Below are 20,674 nucleotides of genomic sequence, written 5' to 3' on the forward strand. Positions count from 1 at the left end.
AACAAGTGTTGAAAAAAACGTTCTATTTTATTGAGTTTTTGAGTTCTTTGTTTAACGGTAATACTCGAAACATTTAAAGGAGCGGAAATGGACACTTTGAATTGGAAGGCAATTATTCTGCTTTTGCCTAATAGAAATAAGTGTTTAACAAAACACTGCCTTAATATGCGGAAGGAAACATATTTCTTTGTTCGTAGAAATAGTAATGACATATACTCTGCCGGCCTCCTTTTTACTTTTTGCTGAATGCGTCCACACAGGGTTGGTAATGTTTGAGAAATATTGATGACGCAACAAAAGCTGCTATTTGCACTCAAATGCCACTACAATTCAGGGCCCGTATTCACAAACATTTAAAATCTGAACTATAGATTCAGACTAACATTTCCCAAATTTAAAAATCAATTTTTAGAGATATCAACTCATGTTTAATGAATGAAAAGAGATAAGAGTAAAGTTCTCTATACATTGAATGTGTTTGTTTTATAATACGAATTATGGATAAAACGATATTGAGATTCTTTTCTTTAGTTTGCGTCTAAAATTTAGACTTAGAACGTTGGTGAATTCCAGTCCAAGTTTCTAGGCATGCCCGGTATTCCGTGAAAATACCTTTTTTGCAAACTTAATTCGGGGATATTGTAACATTTCGAGTGTTAAATAATCTTTCGAAAGAATTAGTTCGAATGTGTATATTGATATTTTGTTACATGATCTGTTCTGTTCAAATATGCGTATGGATCTGATGTGATCGGAATCAGAGAAGAATGTTGCAGGATCTACTTAAGAATGGTTTTATTAAAACATTTTCTTTTGAATCCATCGTATGAAAATTCTATTGGCCAGAGGGGGTAATCACGTGATAGCCAAGATGGCGACGTTCATCTTGACTATCACGTGATTACCCCCTCTGACTACAATATTGGAAAATATATCCGGATCAATTTCGTCTTTCCTGTCTTTTTCACATTTCAGGGTCATTTAAAGGGACCGTCAACCGCAATTGACGAAGAAGGAACAATTCTAAAATACCGTATGTTTTACAAGTATTAGTTTATATTGATTAAAATATCACGACTGGAATATTACATTACTTGAAATTACTTTATATGCTTTCGTATATGTTATATGAAAATGTGTAATTAGTGATTTCAAACGGACAGCTGGATGTTTGAAAACGTTCTTAACAGAAATGAAAACTATCAATATTTTCATTTTTTCATATTACTGGTTCCCGAATAAATACGTTTAATTAAACGACACTTGGAGTTTCTTCATTATTTTAACATTACGACGTTATTATTTTTGAAACACTCTCAAGTTGAACACTCAAATTGTCAACAAATGGTGAAAAACCATATACTATGTAGACTGTTTCCAATAGTGGTCATATCAAATGAAAAAATTCTCTCGTGAATAAAAATCGGTCATTATCCGGAAAAAAATAATAAATACACTCTGTATTTGTTTCCTGTGATTTTTATAAAAAAAACACTATCGAAGATAAAAAAACTTGTAAGGAACCTTAAAACCATGAACTCTAACAGCGAATATAATCGCTGGAATTAACTGTAGAAACCGTGTTTTACTTGTATGCAGAACGTTATGGCTGATAAAGCCACCATAAGTTCCAGCTTTTGATAGTGTGGTACACTAATGGGTAAAACTAGAAGCTTCCAAGTTGAAGGTGACTACTTAAGTCAGATTAAAGAGCGTTTGATTCAGTGAATGAAGTGTATGCGAATATCAATTTACTCTATTACGTCAGTTCACCATTAAATAGACTTTAGCTTTAATATTTCGTGCAAAAATATTTAAAAAAACAGGTCAACAAAATGTTTGTTTGCCTTTGGCACAAAAGGTTATGGTTTCAGAATGACAATCGTGAATACCCGGTTGCTTTCTGTTCTTCATAAATAGTCAAGAAGGCGGCGCTGGATTTAACCTACATTGTGTTAACGCTTTTTTGTAACATGTTAACAGAACGGTAATAGTCCGGCAGGACAGTCACCATCTTGCACGTAACCCGGCATTAAGGTGGGTAGTTTATGTAAAGGAAAAATGTTAGGAGACATGTTTCTTATGGAGAATCCAAATGATGCCGGGCTGGTACTATTGAGGATTTTGAGAAATTCAAGATGGCGTCCAATATGGCCGTCTTGTTTGGTTTAACGCACAGAAATTCGTTTTTTATGTGTTGTTATGTCCTTGTAATAGTGTTTTACATATTATCTATGAATAAACGAGAGAAAACGAATGTTATATTAAAAATATATGAAGATGACGTCCAAAATGGCTGCCACAATCAAGATGGCTACTACAAAAATGGCTACTAAGTCAAGTATCATTTTCTAATCGTGCATAAGAATAATAAATATGTACAAAAACCCCAATTCAGTAGCTATTAAGTGCTTAATTATTGTCTTATTAAATGTATTTCAATAATACCTTTGCATAGTGTCGCTTAACATGCATATATCGACCTAAACATGAAAATTTGGAGAAAACGATAATATCTTTGTGTACACATCTTCTGAACCTGTATGATATGTTGTATGAAAATACACCGCTGTAATATCGTATAGAACATTATATTTCAATTAAAATACCATAACCATACAATATTCAATCTTTGTTCACAAAGGTCAAGATCAGGTCACTTTCTAAAAACATCATAGTTTAAAGTAGTATATGTACGAGTTTAGCTAATGCTGTGAAGTGTCTAACATGGAGAGATGTTCGAATGTAAGTATTACTTCATTTCACATATTTGGTATTTCATACCAACAATGACATAACACAATACACTAAAAGTCTCTATCATTCCTACTTCGTCCACAAAGTAAGTATTATTACGGACATGCTTTGTGTGCTCTTCTGAATACACTATTATTAACCATCTTTCCTTTTTTCATCGACAAAGTAAGTTATATACCGGGTATGTTTTGTCTGATCATTGTTACATTGTATTATGTCAACCTGAACTTTTCAACAAGCGCGGAAGATGTTAGGCGCGCTTGATTACATGAGCACCAAAGTGTTGAACATTAGCTAACGATTGTTCACCCACATGCAATTATTTAAAGCACATTGGGTAGAGCTAAAGCAACATCTATATGTTACATTAATGGGTAAAAGGGTGTTTGACGGCTCGTCCTTTCGCAAACAGTAATCAAGTGTATCAGATCTGTGGGTCTGCATCTTATGTTTGTTTCCATAAATATGCCTTTTTTAAAATTTTATTCGGGGTTCGTGGCAAGCTTGCTAGCGATGGCAAAGCAAACGCCAACTTGCCTACCCTTGCTGCCCAAAGGTTTTGTCTTGTAAAAAGTCTTTGTATAAGGCTTTTAACCAAGCGCTGAGACAAACCTGGCTGTCGTATCGCCTGAATGTGTTATACAATTGCCTTCGTTACGGGCTTTTATAACTGTATCCTTAATGATAAAAATTATCCAGCCAAAGTGTCGCATCCAGAGATAGTATGAACTGAGAGGAATTCGGTCTCGATATTTCTATGCTTTGGGCAGTTTTGCGAATATTTTAACCGCACTTTTCGTCAGTGGTTTCTCTATGATAATCAATAAGAATAGTTTCTGGACAACATTGAAATGTAACAACAAAACAAAAACCTCTATATCATCAGAACAGAAGTGTTCTGCTTCTACAGCATCACGCATTTGCCTTATTATAAAACGTCAGTTTTTGATGTTTTTTAAGGAAGGTATGTTGATTACGGCACCATTATATATTTATTAGCGCATCGTTATATTTTGTAACAACTAACTTTCGGTATGGGACACAAGATTTAAAGGTTTGTATCCGTTCATAAAGCTTTACACATCATATAGCTAAGCTTTTGTTTGTCCTCAGCGACACATTCTGTGCTGGATATGACAAGTCACCGGTTAGTTTGTACTATCTTGAAACATTTTATTGTCTTACTGAACTCGCCATACTTTTGGTTTTGAACTCCATGTAACTGTCAAACACTGAAAATTAATCGCATTTTGTCAGTTTTTGTCTAATATTAGGCTTAAATTTGACGAAGTAGTCATTTATCGTTGCTTCTTATATGACTGCATATTTATCTATTACAGAACATTTAATCTGGTTAATAATTTTCCGCTCAGGCACTTATACTTTTAATTGTGTTCCTGTTTCGTTGTTTCAGTAAACTAATTCGTAGGTACTGGACCTAATTCATAGCTTAATATATGGGTTTATGAAAACTTAACTAGAACTAACGTGTGAGCCAATCACTCTAAACAAGCAGATTGATATCATACACTTTGATGTCTGCAATCCTAATGCACTTTCTAGACACATCACAAGTTTTTAAATTTGCAGATATTGAACCATACAAATTATCCGGGCATTAGTTTGAAATGCTGACATTTTAGTTTAACCAATATCTATTGCTTGATCAACGTAAGCAGACTTTGGTGCGATTGTTCCAGGAACAATGTTCAATAGACTGGATGTATGCTTGATTGGATTAAACGGATCAATACACTATGTCAACTTTCTCCGAAAACTTGCTTTATCCTTCGGATCTGCACTTATCATCGCCCGCTTTCTTCATTGTGTGTTTAGTCTTCTTCCGCAAAACTGGTATTGCTCATTTCTTTCAGATATTCTTACATCCTGCTTCAAATGTGCAAGATCAAAATTCTAAAGTTTAGAGTATAAGGTTTATGTTTTGCACCTATAATCCACTTCTTACTATGGTCTTATCTCAAATGTTGGTGCTATGAGAAACGCGAGTGTCTGAGGACATCATACACAACATGTATTTAAAGAATATAAAAAATGTCCTTTTATGAATATGTATTATAAATCACTGCCTGTTATTGATTTTTTAGAATAATTAGTTTGGTTATTCTATGATATTTGACAATAAAGACGGATATTTAAATACATGTACTTTTGTGTCCGACTGGGCACATTCCTTCCACTGAGGACTAACACACAGACATCGAGATCCTCCCACACTGTTGGCTGGTTACAGATTTGTTTTTTTTAATTGCTTCTTTTTTTATTTTAAATGTCTGTTTTAAATGACAATCCTCGCCAAAATATTGTGGTCTTGAGTCAGTCAACCGAAACAGTTGACGCAATACACAACTAAGCTCTTTTAATGTCGTTGCGGGTATATGGTGTTACGAGAAAGGGGGCAGGGGATTAATCGATATCCATACATTATTAAGAGACTACGGATCAGTCTTACTGTATTTGTGTCGCCTATTTTTTATTATTATTGAATTTCATCTTGTCGAGTATTTGTTACATCGACGGAAACAGGTGAATTGAGGTAGATGAAATGTTTTCTGGAAAAGTATTGCTTGTGTACGTCGTGTTGTCTTATAATTACTAATCACGTATTATAATCGTTGTTTAATTGGAATTTTAGCTTTAAACAGTACGTTATTTTTAACAAATGCGAAACAATAACCGAAGCTGATGCGAACGTCACATACATTAACCGAATATGATAACATTTTTAAAGGCGATGATTTTGGGATAAAGTCTTTGTGAGAAAGTCCATTTCACTCTCTTGTACTTTCTCCACTCCTCTCTTTCTCTCTATTAGGTGTAATCTCGCGTTTTAGACCGTTTAAACACAATGGTCGAAACTTTTGGAACATAATGAGATATTTAACCTATTATTATTTTGCCAATTTGATTGATGATCTCGCGTAATCGCGCCGTTATTTTGTAATTTTGAATCGTGTTTTCGCGTTTTCGCGATTGCGTGCATATATCGACGAATTACATTAACAAAGAACACTTCTGCCAACATTGTTTGTTTCTTTATTTCCATTTGATTAAGATCGAAGTTTTATATCCACAAACAGTTTTCACAGTGTGTGTTTACAAACTTGACAAAATATTGTTTTCAGGAAACCAATTCACGAAATAAACGCTAGTCAAAAGAAGAAGATACATTTTATTCATCAAAAAAAGTTTTTCCACTTGCGTTCGATTGTTTATGTTGTTTCCTCATTCTTATTGTTGACACTTCATACATCTTCATAAACAGGAAAACGGCACTTTAACACCAATATCATAACGATGACATTGACATATTTTGTAAACTATAAAATTATTAATGTGTATGCACATTGTGTATAAATAAATTTGCTTCATGCGGACATTATTTTGTAGGACACCGACATGAAAGAAAAAATACTTTCGAAATTCCTATAGAACTATAATACAATAAATGTGCATTATACTTAAACAAAATAAATTAAGTCATGATACTTATTCATGTTTATTATATTCAATCAAGTATTATATATGTGAGCAAACCTAAATTTGGAATTTGAAAACTAAAGATGCAGGGAAGTAATGGTCGAAAAGCAATCTTGTAAAGATGGAACGTAGATCTCGTCAGTGTAAACAATTACCTCTTACACAATAGCACAATCAAAATGCCGCAGTGGTGTAGTCGATATGTTGTTCGCCTGGCGAACGGGTTGTCACAGGTTTGAACCCTCTGTGGGAGCGTTCTAAAGATATTCACCATGGACAAATACTCGTTCTAGTTCAAGATACGGACTCGAGAGCATTTCAAATAGGCCTTAGGCTTTATATGCAATCGAGCTAAAATAAATAGGATTAAACTAGCACCATTATAACATTATAAATACCCATTTTATGATAACATTGCAGATATATTTGACTTTTTCACGAATGCGTAGCTAATTGACAAATTAAAATGCAATAATCGTTAAGTGTTGTTAAAACTCATTCTTTGTTACCATGTACAACATTCAAATTAGAAAGGCAAAATTCCAATGATCGTGGAACTCTAAAAACTAATGACTTTAACTAAATCAAGACAAAGCATGGCCTTTGATATGTTTGTATAATTCATGACGATCGAAACATTTAAAAAGTATGGTCTAATCGTAGTGCAACAAAAGTAAATGAAAAACCGGTTATAGGTACTATGTTAATAATTTATGAGATGGACATGCAAACTCAGATGGGTTGGCCATCTTCTGGTCATATCATACATGAACATTTAATTACCAATTAGTAAACTAACGAGACTCACCGGGATTAAGCAGCTCATCTACAGATTATGTCATTTATTTAGTGTCTGAAGTTAAACCTTTACCACTTAGATACGTATTTTGACGGATATGTGGTCTCTTAGAAAGTTACATTTAATTAAGGACCTTTTCTACTAGATTCAAGTTTTAAAGGCTTCAATGCTAACCCTTAGATACTGATAAGAAGCAAACGGCATAAAACCTAAACAGCCTGGGAGCAACTATGGTTTTATGCTGGTTGCAAAAGCCATTTTAACATCGCTTCTTGTGGGGGAAAGGGTTTAATAAACTAATGTGAATCAACTGATAAACTGTGTAATCTGCAGTTGTTAATTATTTTATATTTTAAATAGTCCGGATTTTGCCATGAAATAATCCAAATGTTTAGAACCTTAAAGTGCATATGTATTCACGTAATTACATTTTATCTGTATATGCAATATATACTCAACAAAATACAACTATGTTTAAGACACCCGTTTAACAATTTTAAATAATGTTCAATCAAACAAATGTAATATTTACTGTACATAATGAATAATGTACTAGTGCGTTCTCTTGCTATGGATATACAATTACCAATAACATAAAGACACACTTATTGGTATGACATCTACATTAATTGGAAGCACTTCACACATGAATCATCTAATACAACTTCCTTGTGCGGTATTCATGGGGCATCTGGTTCCTAGAAGGGAAGTTTTCATTTGAGCCTCCCTCTGAGGAAACGGGGCTTAATGCATGTGCGTACGGTGTCGTTCCAGATTAGCAAGTGCAGTCCGGACATTAAACGTTTTGTAACATAGAATCGGATTCAACAAAACAAACAATAACACATCAAGATGTTATATATTTTATACACAAAAACAACACAAACAGAAAAAAACATATTTAACAAATAATAAGCGCAAGCACTGATGACATCATTATTTACACATCAAACGTCAAAGTTCATATGTATTACCGCAAACAATGCAGCGTCGTAGTGATTATTTTTCACAATTTCTTATAAAATGTGGGACGTAGAGGTATGATTACCAGAAAAACAGATCACAGCCTGATCGTTGTGTAATACAAAAGGATCGGCACAATACAATTTCGACTCGGTAAGCCTCGCCATTAATTTTATTCTAAGCCTCGCCTGATATATTACATATCCATTATGCAGTAAACTGTTATCCTCTATGTGTTTTCAATTGACAAATTAAAACAAAATACGAATATTTGGTTTTCAACGTTAAAGCGGGTATATACGATCTTGTCAAATATTTGTTAATAAATATAAAATGTGTAAAAAACTTGTTATACATATATTTCAATATAAACTAAAATAAAAGTAAAGAAGAACATGTGTCGAAAAATGCTAAATAAGCCAGATATTTAATTCTGAAATCGAAAAAGGCTGTACAGCCGAATTCGCCAGCATGTATATCATGCATGTACGATGTGAATCTAAATTTAGTTTAACGGTTCATTTGAAATTCCTGCAGCTATATCGATTCATACGACACACGAACACTTACTAAAAAGACGAATGCATCGGTTATTGTAGGAAAATAATTACGAATTATCTTCGTCACAACCGGCTCGGGGCGCTAATTTGTATTTGCTGTATTTTATAAAATTCGTCTTAAATGTATCATTTTTCTTGCATATTGTGTGTTATTATAACATATTTATATCAATATTTTACAATTCAGCACATATAAAAATCGTATATACCCGCTTTAAACCACTTCCAACCCTGCTTTTCTAAATAAAAATAAACGTCAATTCACTTGCTGAATAGACATATTTATGACGTCACACACATTAGCTAAAACGATGGGTTGAATTCTTGTTTCGGTTATTCGAACGTTCGTTGATAAACTCTGCAGTTAAAAGCTATTTTTACGAAATCAATAGTATTTAAGATTAAACACTTTCGAGCTAAAAATGCATTTCAGGCCATTTTAGAAATATTTGCATTATGGCGATCAGCAACTTAAATTATTACTGATATAATTTCCCAATCGTTGCCTTATTAACAAAATTGAAACACAATTACAAAACAAAAATGCGCACATTCGAAGCACACATTCGAAAAAAAGTGCCACTGTTTTGAACTGTGAAGACATGGTCATGTGACTGGATCATATTTTTATTGTTGTTGTTGCATCATTTAATTTAGTTTTAATGATGCATGTAGAATAATGTAGGTCTCTGCAATGGGCGAGGTGTAACCTGCTTGATCTCTGCAATGGGCGAGGTGCACCCTGCTTGATCTCTGCAATGGGCGAGGTGTACCCTGCCTGATCTTTGGCAAGCTTTTAAATGTGACTATCGCTATCATATTTTAATCTTCAACCAAGCGTTCGATAATATTTTGTCTTTTTCTCTTCCTTACAAACAGAGTTTTCCAATTGTCCATGCCATTAGATAATCACACATGTTTGTGTCGTCTTTCCCGATTTCTCTTCGTCTGAACCATCCATGGTGTTTTCAATTCGTTTCGACTCGACTTATTCCACTTCGTCTGAACCATACATAATGCTGTCAGGTCGTTTCGATTCGACCGATTTCACCTCGTCTGAACCATACATAACGCTGTCAGGTCGTTTCAATTCGACTGATTTCACTTCGTCTGAACCGTTAATTATGTTATTTATGTCGACAGCTGGTTGATGAAATATAAATGCAAATTGTAAGCGTTTAATAATACATTTTTCTTTTGGTCGCAATGGTTCGCCAGCTACAGTGCATGTAAGAAAAAGTCGAAAATAATTCGAAAAGTATTATTATGTTATAATATCGCACCTTTACGACAAAAATCGTAGCAAATTTACAAGATAATTTAGCAACTGTCTAGACATCTTTCTAGTATTTAATGTATATATACCTATATGTATATAAGTAGACACCAGAAGCGAGCGATATATATATATATATATATATATATATATATATATATATATATATATATATATATATATATATATATATATTTTTTAAAGATAAGACTTACAAGTCACGTTGGTTGAATTTATCATTGCTTGCATTTGTAATCCTTTAGGCGTTCTCGACGCATTTCTTCTGAAAGTATAAGTAATACATCATTTGTTGTTTTATTTGGTAGTATATACAGGCGCATGTTTTTCAGAGTAGCACACCCATACCAGACCGAATTGAATTAACAAATGGTAAATACCGCTTGTATGCCTAAATTCTTTTAACAAATTAACATTCTTCTTTTGATGATGTTTCATATGTAAGCCACACACCTTGAAATGAATTACATGTTAATCAATACATATAGATGCAATTTAAAAGTGTGCAAAATTGTCATTAAATATATAGCCTAGTAAGCAAGATATTTTTTTACTTTCAAAACCGAAAGTAGGATTTCTATACGTATCCCTCCATTTCGACAAACGTGATTATTTAAAGTTTTAAAGCCCAAAAACGACGGTTTTGTATCTTGGAACCACCAGATATATACTAATTTGCATCGATAAATTAAATATATAGCCTAGTTAGCAAGTAATCTATTATTTTTTCAAACGGTTCCGCTTTTAAAACCGGAAGGATTTCTAGACGTATACGTTCATTTCGACAAACGCGATTATTTTTAAGTTTTAACGCGCAAATAGGACAGACCTTGTTACCACCAGATATATTCGCTTCGGCATAGATAAAATATGTTTCTTATTTATACTTAAATTAACTATGCCACATAAGGTGTGTGGCTTTAAATAACATTGATTACATTTTGTAATAATAACACGTTTAATCGAAGCGATGTCATATGTGACAAAATAAGTTGTATTATTTCTAAATAGAATTTGTATGCTGCGTCTTAATAATTCAAATCTTTAAAAAATATTCCATGCATATAAATAAAACACATCTAATTGGGCCATGCTCTGTGAAAAGGGGGTTAAATAAATGTGAATAAAGTCTCATTCGGGATAAGCCTGTGCAGTCCGCACAGGCTAATCAGGGAAGACACTTACCGTCGAAACTGGATTTTTGCTAAGAAGAGACTTTCTATAAACAGAAAATATCTTAAAAGCGGAATCTGTCGTCCCTGATTAGCTTGTTCGGACTGCACAGGCTAATCTGGGACGACACTCAACGAACATGCATTAAACCCCCTTTTCACTGAGCACGGCTCAACTAAAACATTGATTGAGTCCACCTACCTTCTGTTTCGATGAACGATGAATGCCGCGGCCCCAACTACCACTACAACCACTCCAACTACTCCGCCAATCATTCCAACTAGTGTAGGTACGGGAAATGGCTTGTAAGCACCACTTTTGTCATTAGTTTCATCCCTCAAGTGTAGTGGATCTAGTTTACATAAACAAGAAATAAGTCCCTGATCAGGCAGCTTGACACGTTAATTTGTTTGAATGTTTAGTTACCCAACCATCGGAAAATAAGTCATAATTGTTCGAAAAAGCAATGTTATTGGTCCATGAGTAGAGCGTTTATAACAATCTGACACATTGTTTAACGGTGAAATAATAGACTATTTTACGACATCCTTCAATATCCAAAAATGTTTTTACCATATTACTGCGTAGTATACAAGTTATGGTTTGTTATTGTTTGCATACACAATCTATTGTTTCGGTTTAAATAAACATCATGCCGTATAAGGACAAGCGTAGCAAAACGTATTAACAAACTCTAACACACATCTATTTTATTATTTATTGCCAGTATTTGAATCCAAGCATGTAAGCCACAAACATTAATATGAACGCGTAGATTCTAATTTACATGTATCTATAGGTACCAATATTGACCAGCAAAAATAGTAGTATACGTTCAATAAATTATTTTAAATACATTGTGTGTTGTATAATGTTACACTTATATTTACTAAATAAATCAGAAACCAACGTGAAGCAATGTTTGTTGACATGTGCGAAAATACAATACACAACAATAATTCCATAATAGAAGACATAACATTACATTAACGATCGAGATAACGCTCCGTTAGTGATCACTGAAACAACACTTTTCCGGTAATAATAAAGCAATAACATAGCAATACATTACCATGTAAGCACTTTAAAACTTCACCGTCATGTCTGTGTCCCTCAGCGCATCCTTGAATGCAGACACCGTCTTCTTGGTTACATGTATTATTTACACAATAATCGCACACGTCTAAGCATTTTTGTCCATAGAATCCATCCAGACATCCCTGCAACATTCACAACAACAAACAACACACGTTTATGACCTTAACACTTTGTTCTAGTAACGGTGTTTTGTTTCAGCAATTCTCTTTTGTTTGTTTACAAAATAAAGAGCAATCATTATTAGGTACTAAGTATATAAAATACTCTGTCCGGCTTGTTTGTACGTCGCTAAAATAAATTATCTGCATTTATTACTAACCTATTATTGCTAACTCTATGCTGTCAACAAAATAAACGCTAGAAGCGCAAAATTAAAGTCACATAACATATTTATGTTAAAACAACATAAATACTCAAAATCAATGAATATTTCGCAAAATATTTTGTAAAATAAAGTTAGCCCTCATAAAACATCATTCCTTATAGCAATAGCCAAAATTTCAACGCGAGATGTGGTATGGTAACACAATATACTCCATGTTAATTTTCCGCCACGAGTTCCAAACATTTAAAAGCAAACGCGAGACTGGCATCAGGCAGCGTCGGCAGAACGACGTCTTCATGAGAACAGCGTAGTGCTTCAGCTGCTGCCCGAAGTCAATTTCGCGATCGCTCGTAATTGTTTGAATATCTAGCCTGAAATTCATATGCAATTTGTATAAGAAAAAAAAATAAAACGAGCTTTTGTATCGCGTTATAGTTATGTTACAAGACCACATCTAGCGTTGAAATTTTGGCTATTGCCACAAGGAACATTGATTTTTTTTATGTCTTCACGTTTTTTGAAATATCATATCCTCGAGTATCCTAACATCGTGGTAATAACGAAAGTCGGCCTCGCGCGACGTAAATTGTCAGGAGATCTTGGCGGTTCAACACTTAAATATTACGTCGGTTATCGGTTAATGTTAACTACGGTAGATAAAACAAAAAATATGCAGCAAAATATTACATAATTAACCTTTTCATTTCAAACCCATTGCTCAGCGTCTCGGTCCCTGTGTATCCTAAGTTCGTGGTAAACCTTCCAGGTTGAAATTGATCAACTTCAGGTTTCAAAATGTTATTTTTTTGCATTAGGCCAATCAAAACAATTGTTTACTGTAACTAATTAACTTTCATTTAGCTGATAATTTTTTTATGTGGGATTAACAAGTTCTAACTTTTGAACACTGAAAACAACAAAAACACTATCTACATGTCTCATTAAAACAGAACTTATTCCTCGGAACCAGGGGAGCAATGGATGCAGTAAAAGGGATCCCCAATCCTTACAACTCTTTTGTCACTGCAGTATATTAGGTGCACCCAATGAGAGCAAACTGTACACTTAACCCACTTGGTAAAAACAAAGGATACACAATTGACCAATTCTTTAGGCTGGAATCGCTTGCAGACGCCACACTTTTCAGATTCGGGCATCTCTTCATCAAATTCACTTTGGGAACTTTCACTTATGTATTCATGAGATGTACCAGGCCTTTGTGGGTCATGAGCTGGAGTCCTTGTTGTAATAGATTTGTTCTGAGATGAGGCCGACCTAGGCTTTTGGCTTGATTTTGGAGCTTTCCCTTTATTTGTGGCACAAGGCACTTTCCTTCTTTTGACATTTTCTCTTTTTTGTGTTGATGTTGGATGCTCTTTATAAGTAATCAATTTTGATTGAAGTGGGCTTTCTGTGATGGGTTTCCCTGCTATTATATCACTCACATTTCTCCTTTTTCTTATATTCTCATCCTTTCTCCCTTTGATTTCAAATAAATCCTTCACTTTTGACGCGGAAATATCCTCATCCCAATCACCATCTGCATCTTCATTTACCTGCCTATCTGAAGAAGCAGGCATATGGTTTTCATCCTTTGCATTGAAATCTTCTTTGTCACTTTCAGTTTCACTTGTAGCACAAAATACTTCAGCAGGTATTAAACTTTCTTTGTTTATTGTTGTGCTATCTAAAGGATATATCCCAGTCTTCTTAAATGCAGAGTGCAAGTTCTCCGCTGAAAGAGCTTTAGAATAAACTTTACATGAAAGCTCACATATGTTGTATCTGGTAATACTTGCAGATGTCTCTCGCATGAACTTATGGCAGGTGGAATTATACATCCTCTGGAACGGTCCATAGCAGCCAACGTCAAGAGGCTGGAGAATGTTGGAGCAATGAACTGGTAAAATGAAGAGAATGATGTTTTGCTTCTTTGCCCATTCTACAAGGTCAAGCGATATATGGGACTTATGACCATCCAAAATTAGTAGAAGGTGTTGTTCATTTTCTCTTTGTGGTAGAAATTTTGTCAGATGCTGCTGCATATGGTATCTGAATACATCTGCATTCACCAACCCTGAGTCAGACATCATGCAGTCAGTTCCTGGTGATGCACCCTTCATGAGATCTGGAATACATCGTTTACCAGCAATGACAAAAAAGGGTGGAACAGCTACACCACTTGCAGAACAAAATCCAATAATTGTAGTTGTCTGTCCCTTTTGGAAAACAACTGATGGGGGATGAAAGTCAGTGCCAGCAACAATAGCAGGTGGAGTATGGTTTTGCATAACTCCTTTCTCGTCGATGTTGTATATCAGATGTGGTTTGTCGCTAAGATCATATTTATTTATTATGGCTTCAAGTTCCTTAAAGTAGTCAGCGACAACAGAATTGGAGGCTCATTTAGCTCATACTTTTTCTAAACCTCTTGGTTTCAATACTTTCAGTTGGGGCAATCGCTTGATAAACTTGTTGAACCAATTTAGAGTGAAAGGATTCTCCTTTGTCCTTTTCCCAAGCTGGATGGCATAGTCGGTAGCAATGTCACATACCTCCTGTCTTATATATCCATAACCATATTTGGCCATAACTTGAAGATGGGACGCTCACTTTTCTTCTTCATCAAGTGAAAGGACAGGAAAGCGACCAGTGGTTGTTGTATCGATGTTGATTCTGCCTATCATTCGATCACGAAGTGTTTGCTCCGGTATTTTATACACTTTGGAGGCTTTATAGACACTCAAATTTTTCCTCCTTGACTGCAAGGTATGCAGACCATTGAATAAATGTAGAAAACAGCTAAAATATCAAGTCACTTTTACCGAAAAATAAAATTTGCTTGGCCTAAAAATGACATACTCATTTGCATACGTGCCCCTGGAAAGGTCACGTCGTCTGCTCTGTAAACGAAAAAAAATGGGGGCAACACTTTGGGGCGTTATATCGGTCATTTTTCACGTGCTATGAAAATTGAATAGTAAAATATTTTTTAGAAAGGTGGTAATACATTTATTCTTATTTACCTGTTAGAATCGCATTTTCGTTAAATTTTTTCTCGGACGTTGTGTAAACAAACCGCTGTCACTTTTGATATAAGTCGCACGCGGAAGCATAACGCAATCGACCAGAGGTCACGAGAATAATGGATACCACGATGTTAGAACTCCCACGATGTTGGGATACTCGACGATACGAAATATTCGTTGATTTTGAGTGTTCTTGGGCTTTAAAAGGTTAAATAAAAGAAAGAAGGGTTTGTTCAAATATTAACAAAAAATCTATTTTCCAGCTTTTTATCAGATATTAAAATATGAAAGAACTCTCTACTCCAGTTAGCAAAGACACACACTTAGCACAAAGACAGAAACTGAAAGTGCATTTATATAATTTGGAGTTGATAAATTGTGTAGCTTTATAAACATTAAACAAATGAATACTTCGGAATGTTTCAGTTGTTTTCGTTAAGCTTGTGAACAGCACATCAATTACTTATATTAAGTTTAAAATGCATTTCGAAATATAACAATATGGGTTGTCTATAACCTTTTAATGAAACATGAAACATGATACTATATAAGTTTGAATCACTATGGTTACTTTATTTTTTTTAATTTCTGTTCAGTTATAATGATCTTGTTATTATACGCATACTGTCACGTTCCAATTCCAAAATATGTAAGCAAGTCTGTACCAAGACATACGTATAACCGGTCAGTGTAGACAGGTCATGCAGACATTGATATTTACCGCCAAGCAAGTTCCATTTACAAAATGACACGACGGCATATCCACAATGTTTCTGCAATTGTTCGGGCATATCATATCGCAATGAGAGCCATAAAAACCCTGCGCGCAGCCTTGAGAACACGAGCCGTTGAAGACGTCACATACTCTTTCAGTCGCATTGAGGCATGTATTCGGACACGTCATATTACAAAAAGGTACATAGTAGCTGTTGTTATCACAGCCGTTGTAACACGAGCCATCTATAACGTCACATACTCTGCCATTCGCCTTATTACATGTATGTGGACACGTCAAATTACAAAAAGGCCCATAGTAACTGTTGCTAGTGCAACCGTTGGGGCACGAGCCATTGAAGACGTCGCATAATCTATCAGATAATGGCAAAACTGGCGTGTAGCATGTACCCGGACATGTCATATTACAAAAAGGCCCATAGGTATTGCTGTCAGCACAGCCGTTAGAACACGAGCCATTGAAGACGTCACACCATCTGCCTATGCCAAACCTCGGCCTTTTGCATGTTTTGGGACACGTCATATTACAAAAAGGCCCAAAGATGGTGTTGTTAGCACAGCCGTTGGAACACGTGCCATTGAATTCGTCACACCTTCTGCCTAGGCTTAACATCGGCTCTTTGCATGTTATTGGACACGTCATATTACAAAAAAGCCCATAGTGTCTGCTGTTAGCACAGCCTTGGGAGCACGAGCCATTGGATACGTCACACGTTCTCTCCGTGGTCAAACTGGTATAAATCGGCTTATAGCATGTTTCGGGACAGGTCATATTACAAAACGGCCAATTGTAGTTGTTGTTAGTACAGCCATGATCATGAAGATTATTTTCTGTAAGAATCATAAACACAAACTGAAAGTTATATGATAATCATTTAAAAAACAAAATGCATGTGATATACTCATAAAAAAATCATCTTTTCGCGAAACGTAAAATCCACAATGCAATATTGCATAATTGTGAAAATAATAATTCTAACAACGTCGTTCCTTAAGTGAATGAAACTGCAAATGATCCAAAAAATCAAGTAATTAATCAAGCATTTTAACTTAATATCAATAACAGCATCAAAACTTTTATTTGACTGAAATTGACGAAGCCGCCGATGGTAGTTGTTTTTTTTACTTAATCGTGTAATTTGCTATCAACTTGTTGTAGAATTCAAAAAACATGCATACAACAGATGCAAACAAAACAAAATAATATAGAATTTCGAATATCTTTATATTATTTTATGACAGACTTCAAGTCTGGATTGAATAATCTCTAACAATTCAGTTAAAGGCATTATCCAGTGGTTTCCACTATGTTTAAACAAACTTTTATCATTCCTTGAAAATAACCTTGAAAAAACACATTATCTCAGCTCAATATACTAACATGAAGTAGTATACGAATCGCTACAGAACTCTACCGTACTCTTCGCTTAAAAATTGCTCCCTATAGTTCAGATTTGCATACGAGAAATAGGCCATGAGCAAACACTCTGAAGTATTGAAGATACATTTATGATGGCTTACCTCTGCACTTTCCCTAAAATAGCTCTGTCAATTTTAAATCTCTTCAATATGGTTGAAGTTATTCTCCGCACAAGAACATTTAAAAAAGGTGATGAACTCGCACATATTGGGGGCAGATTTATGAACATTGAACCGCGACTTAAAGCCATCCAGCAGCATGTATCTGTTCGATATTGTTCAAAATATGCTTCTCACGATAACATGCAATTTATTATTCAAATACTGCACAAAACGGTAATCCATGGGTGATATCTTCAGACATATTAACAATAAAAAAAGTTCTTTGACACTGCAGTTTTTTTCTCTTTCTATCTAGTATGTATCTATTTATTGATATACCCTGTTTGTTTTGTAATCTACTTAGATATTAATGGGCGTGTGCTCTACACACGAACAGTAACATAAGGGCAAATACTCCATTGTGTACAATCAGATTGCCTCTCTAATAACCTGTGTTAATTGGCGCTGGGTATGATGGTAATTACTTTTTTCATTTTCAGTATTTTTGCACGAGACGCTTCCAGTAAACATTTACATAAAAACACGTTATTATGTCGTATATGACGAATCTTTATACATGGATTTAGAATGTGCATCATTTAATTCATGTAACTCATTTAAAGAGGCATATTCGCAGGAATGTTTTAAATAAACAAACATTTTCAGCGCGACATGTAAGCTTGTATACGAAGTAAGAAGTGAACGTTCAACAACATGACCACACAGGTACACATATTTTATTGCACTAACATAAAAATACACACTGTTCTAGTTTTGAAAAGTTGTATTATACGCAACTGCTATGTTAATAAGTGTCTATCGCAACCGTTGTTTATTTGTGGTGTTTTCACTTCATATACACGTATATTTGTTAATGCAGCATCAACATACTAAAACAATATCCCGGAAAGTGAAAAATAATGCATTTGAATATCAACCGTACTTTCGTTTGACAACTGATCATGCATGTACGATGTGAACCTAAATTTAGTTTTAGTGCAGATTCGTTCATACGACACAAAGACACAATTTTGTTTTACGGCTTAGAGGACTAGGTGAGTTATGTAAAATATCGATTATAAAATATATCTTAATAAACAAAATGAGTTGCAGATAATTAGTCAGTTACCACATTTTAACTAACTCTTTTGACCTGTTAATTCTTTTCAGCTCAATTCAACAGTGAAAAATGCGTCTAATATCACTTTAAGTTAATATAAAACCATAGTTCATATCTATTTTAAGAATAACTTAGTTGACTCTATTGAAGCGTGTGTACATTCAGCCAAAAATAATGGTTAATCGACGAAATGATTTTCATCATACCTCTATGTATACAATGGAATAGCACCGTAAACATCTAAAAGAGAGTCGTTGTACTCTGCACTCGGTCTCAAAGAAATATGTCAATAGACAAATTATCGTTTGAGTCACTTCAATCCATTTTGAGCTTTACTCCGTACAAGAAATAAGGGGAAAGTAAAGACGGGCGTTTGTTACCGAACGCTTGACGTGAACATAAAACATTTGAGCATGTACGTGTCTGCGTTTTCGAATTCGGACAGTCAGAGTAAATATGTTAATACTTATGTAAACAATGTACACATTTTGCTTACCACTAGCTGAAGGAGCCACCCGAAGAATACAGATTATATACACAACAGGAACTGGTGTCCACATAGCTTGTATTTTGTATTCCCTTAAATAACTTTGAATAATAATCGCATCTGTTTACGTCCACAAAATGGTGTTTTATTTCAAACAACCAAGGTACAAAAATACTAAAATAGTTTGTTCCAGATCACTTAGAATTTACAAAATATTCGTAAGTAATATAACGCTATGATAAGTATTGTACTTAGATGTTGGCTTTCCACTGACATATGAATGTCTTTGTTTAATAGTAATACTTCGAACATTTATAAAACGGATATGGACACTTTTAATAAGAGGACAATTGCTGTGCTTTTATTTAAGAAGAAACGAGTGTTTAAGTATAATTATCCTATTGAAAATACATCGTATACTCGTTTAACAATACACTTCCTAAATATGCGGAAGCAAACATATTTCCAATTGGTCTCAGAAATAGTAATTACATATGCTCTGCTGGCCTCCTTTTTACTGAATTCACTGAATGCGTCCGCACACTGTTGGGAAATGCTTGGGAAATATTTATGACGCAAAGAAGCTGCTACAATTCAGGGAATGTGTTCACAAACGATTTAAATCTAAATCCAGACTATAAATTCAGACTTATATTTCCAAATTTAAAAAATATTTTGTTAGAGATATCAAATAATTTTGAATGAATTAAATGTGATCAGTGTGCAGTTCTCTTTATATTAAATGTGATTGTTTTATAACAAGAATTATGGATAAAACGATATTTCGATTCTTTTCTTTAGTCTTCGTCTATAATTCAGTTTAAAAATTTGGTGAATTCAAGCCAAGGTTTCTAAGCACACCCGGTATTCCGTAAAATTAATTTTTATCTTATTTAATTCTGGGATATTGTCACAAATCTAGTGTTAAGTAAACTCACGAAAGAATTAGTTCCAGTGTGTATATTGATCTTATGTTACATTATCTGACATGTTCAAATATGCGTATGTATCTAATGTGATCGGACTCAGATATGAATATTGTTTGATGTACTTACGAATGGTTTTGTTTTAACATTTTTTAATATATCGTAGTAACGTTAAATTGACCACTACAATAGTGGAAAATATATCCGGATCAATTTTGTCATTTCTGTTTTGTTCACATTTCAGTGTCATTTCAAGGAATCTCATAAAAAAATATATACTTGTTGTGAACATGCCATTCATAATATGCTTTCGTATATTTTATATGGAAATGGGTAATTAGTGATTTTAAACGGGTAGATCACTGTTTGAAATAAATCTGCAAAAATGG

The 20,674-nt window shown here is 34.3% G+C and overlaps 1 protein-coding gene across 3 annotated transcripts; it reads right to left on the bottom strand.

The window, feature by feature from the left end:
- Nucleotides 1–7,901: 7,901 nt before the first annotated feature.
- On the bottom strand, nt 7,902–19,615 carry LOC127867585 (multiple epidermal growth factor-like domains protein 10). Of its 3 annotated transcripts, none has more exons than XM_052408860.1 (6): nt 19,369–19,615; nt 16,218–17,062; nt 12,117–12,264; nt 11,246–11,396; nt 10,069–10,133; nt 7,902–9,720 (listed from the first exon to the last, which is right to left on the bottom strand). In XM_052408860.1, exons 1-6 carry the CDS (start codon nt 19,430–19,432, stop codon nt 9,566–9,568), a joined length of 1,428 nt encoding a protein of 475 aa, XP_052264820.1. In that variant the 5' UTR covers nt 19,433–19,615; the 3' UTR covers nt 7,902–9,565. The 3 variants fall into 3 exon arrangements, 2 of the variants coding, with proteins under 2 accessions (XP_052264820.1, XP_052264819.1); XM_052408859.1 differs by having other exon boundaries at nt 10,069–10,136; XR_008043572.1 differs by lacking the exon at nt 16,218–17,062 and having other exon boundaries at nt 10,069–10,136.
- Nucleotides 19,616–20,674: the final 1,059 nt, after the last annotated feature.

The sequence above is a fragment of the Dreissena polymorpha genome, chromosome 2 (genome assembly GCF_020536995.1).
Source record: "Dreissena polymorpha isolate Duluth1 chromosome 2, UMN_Dpol_1.0, whole genome shotgun sequence".
NCBI lineage: Eukaryota > Metazoa > Mollusca > Bivalvia > Myida > Dreissenidae > Dreissena > Dreissena polymorpha.

Bases quoted from the DNA above. Each gene is read 5' to 3' on its own strand.
- LOC127867585 (XM_052408859.1), bottom strand. From the start codon at position 19,432: ATGTGGACACCAGTTCCTGTTGTGTATATAATCTGTATTCTTCGGGTG. The intron at 12,265-16,217 runs GTAAATATCAAT...TGAATGTTGCAG, and splicing joins TAAATGGAACTTGCTTGGCG to GGATGTCTGGATGGATTCTA. The intron at 10,137-11,245 runs GTAGGTGGACTC...TTATACTTTCAG, and splicing joins ATCGTTCATCGAAACAGAAG to AAGAAATGCGTCGAGAACGC.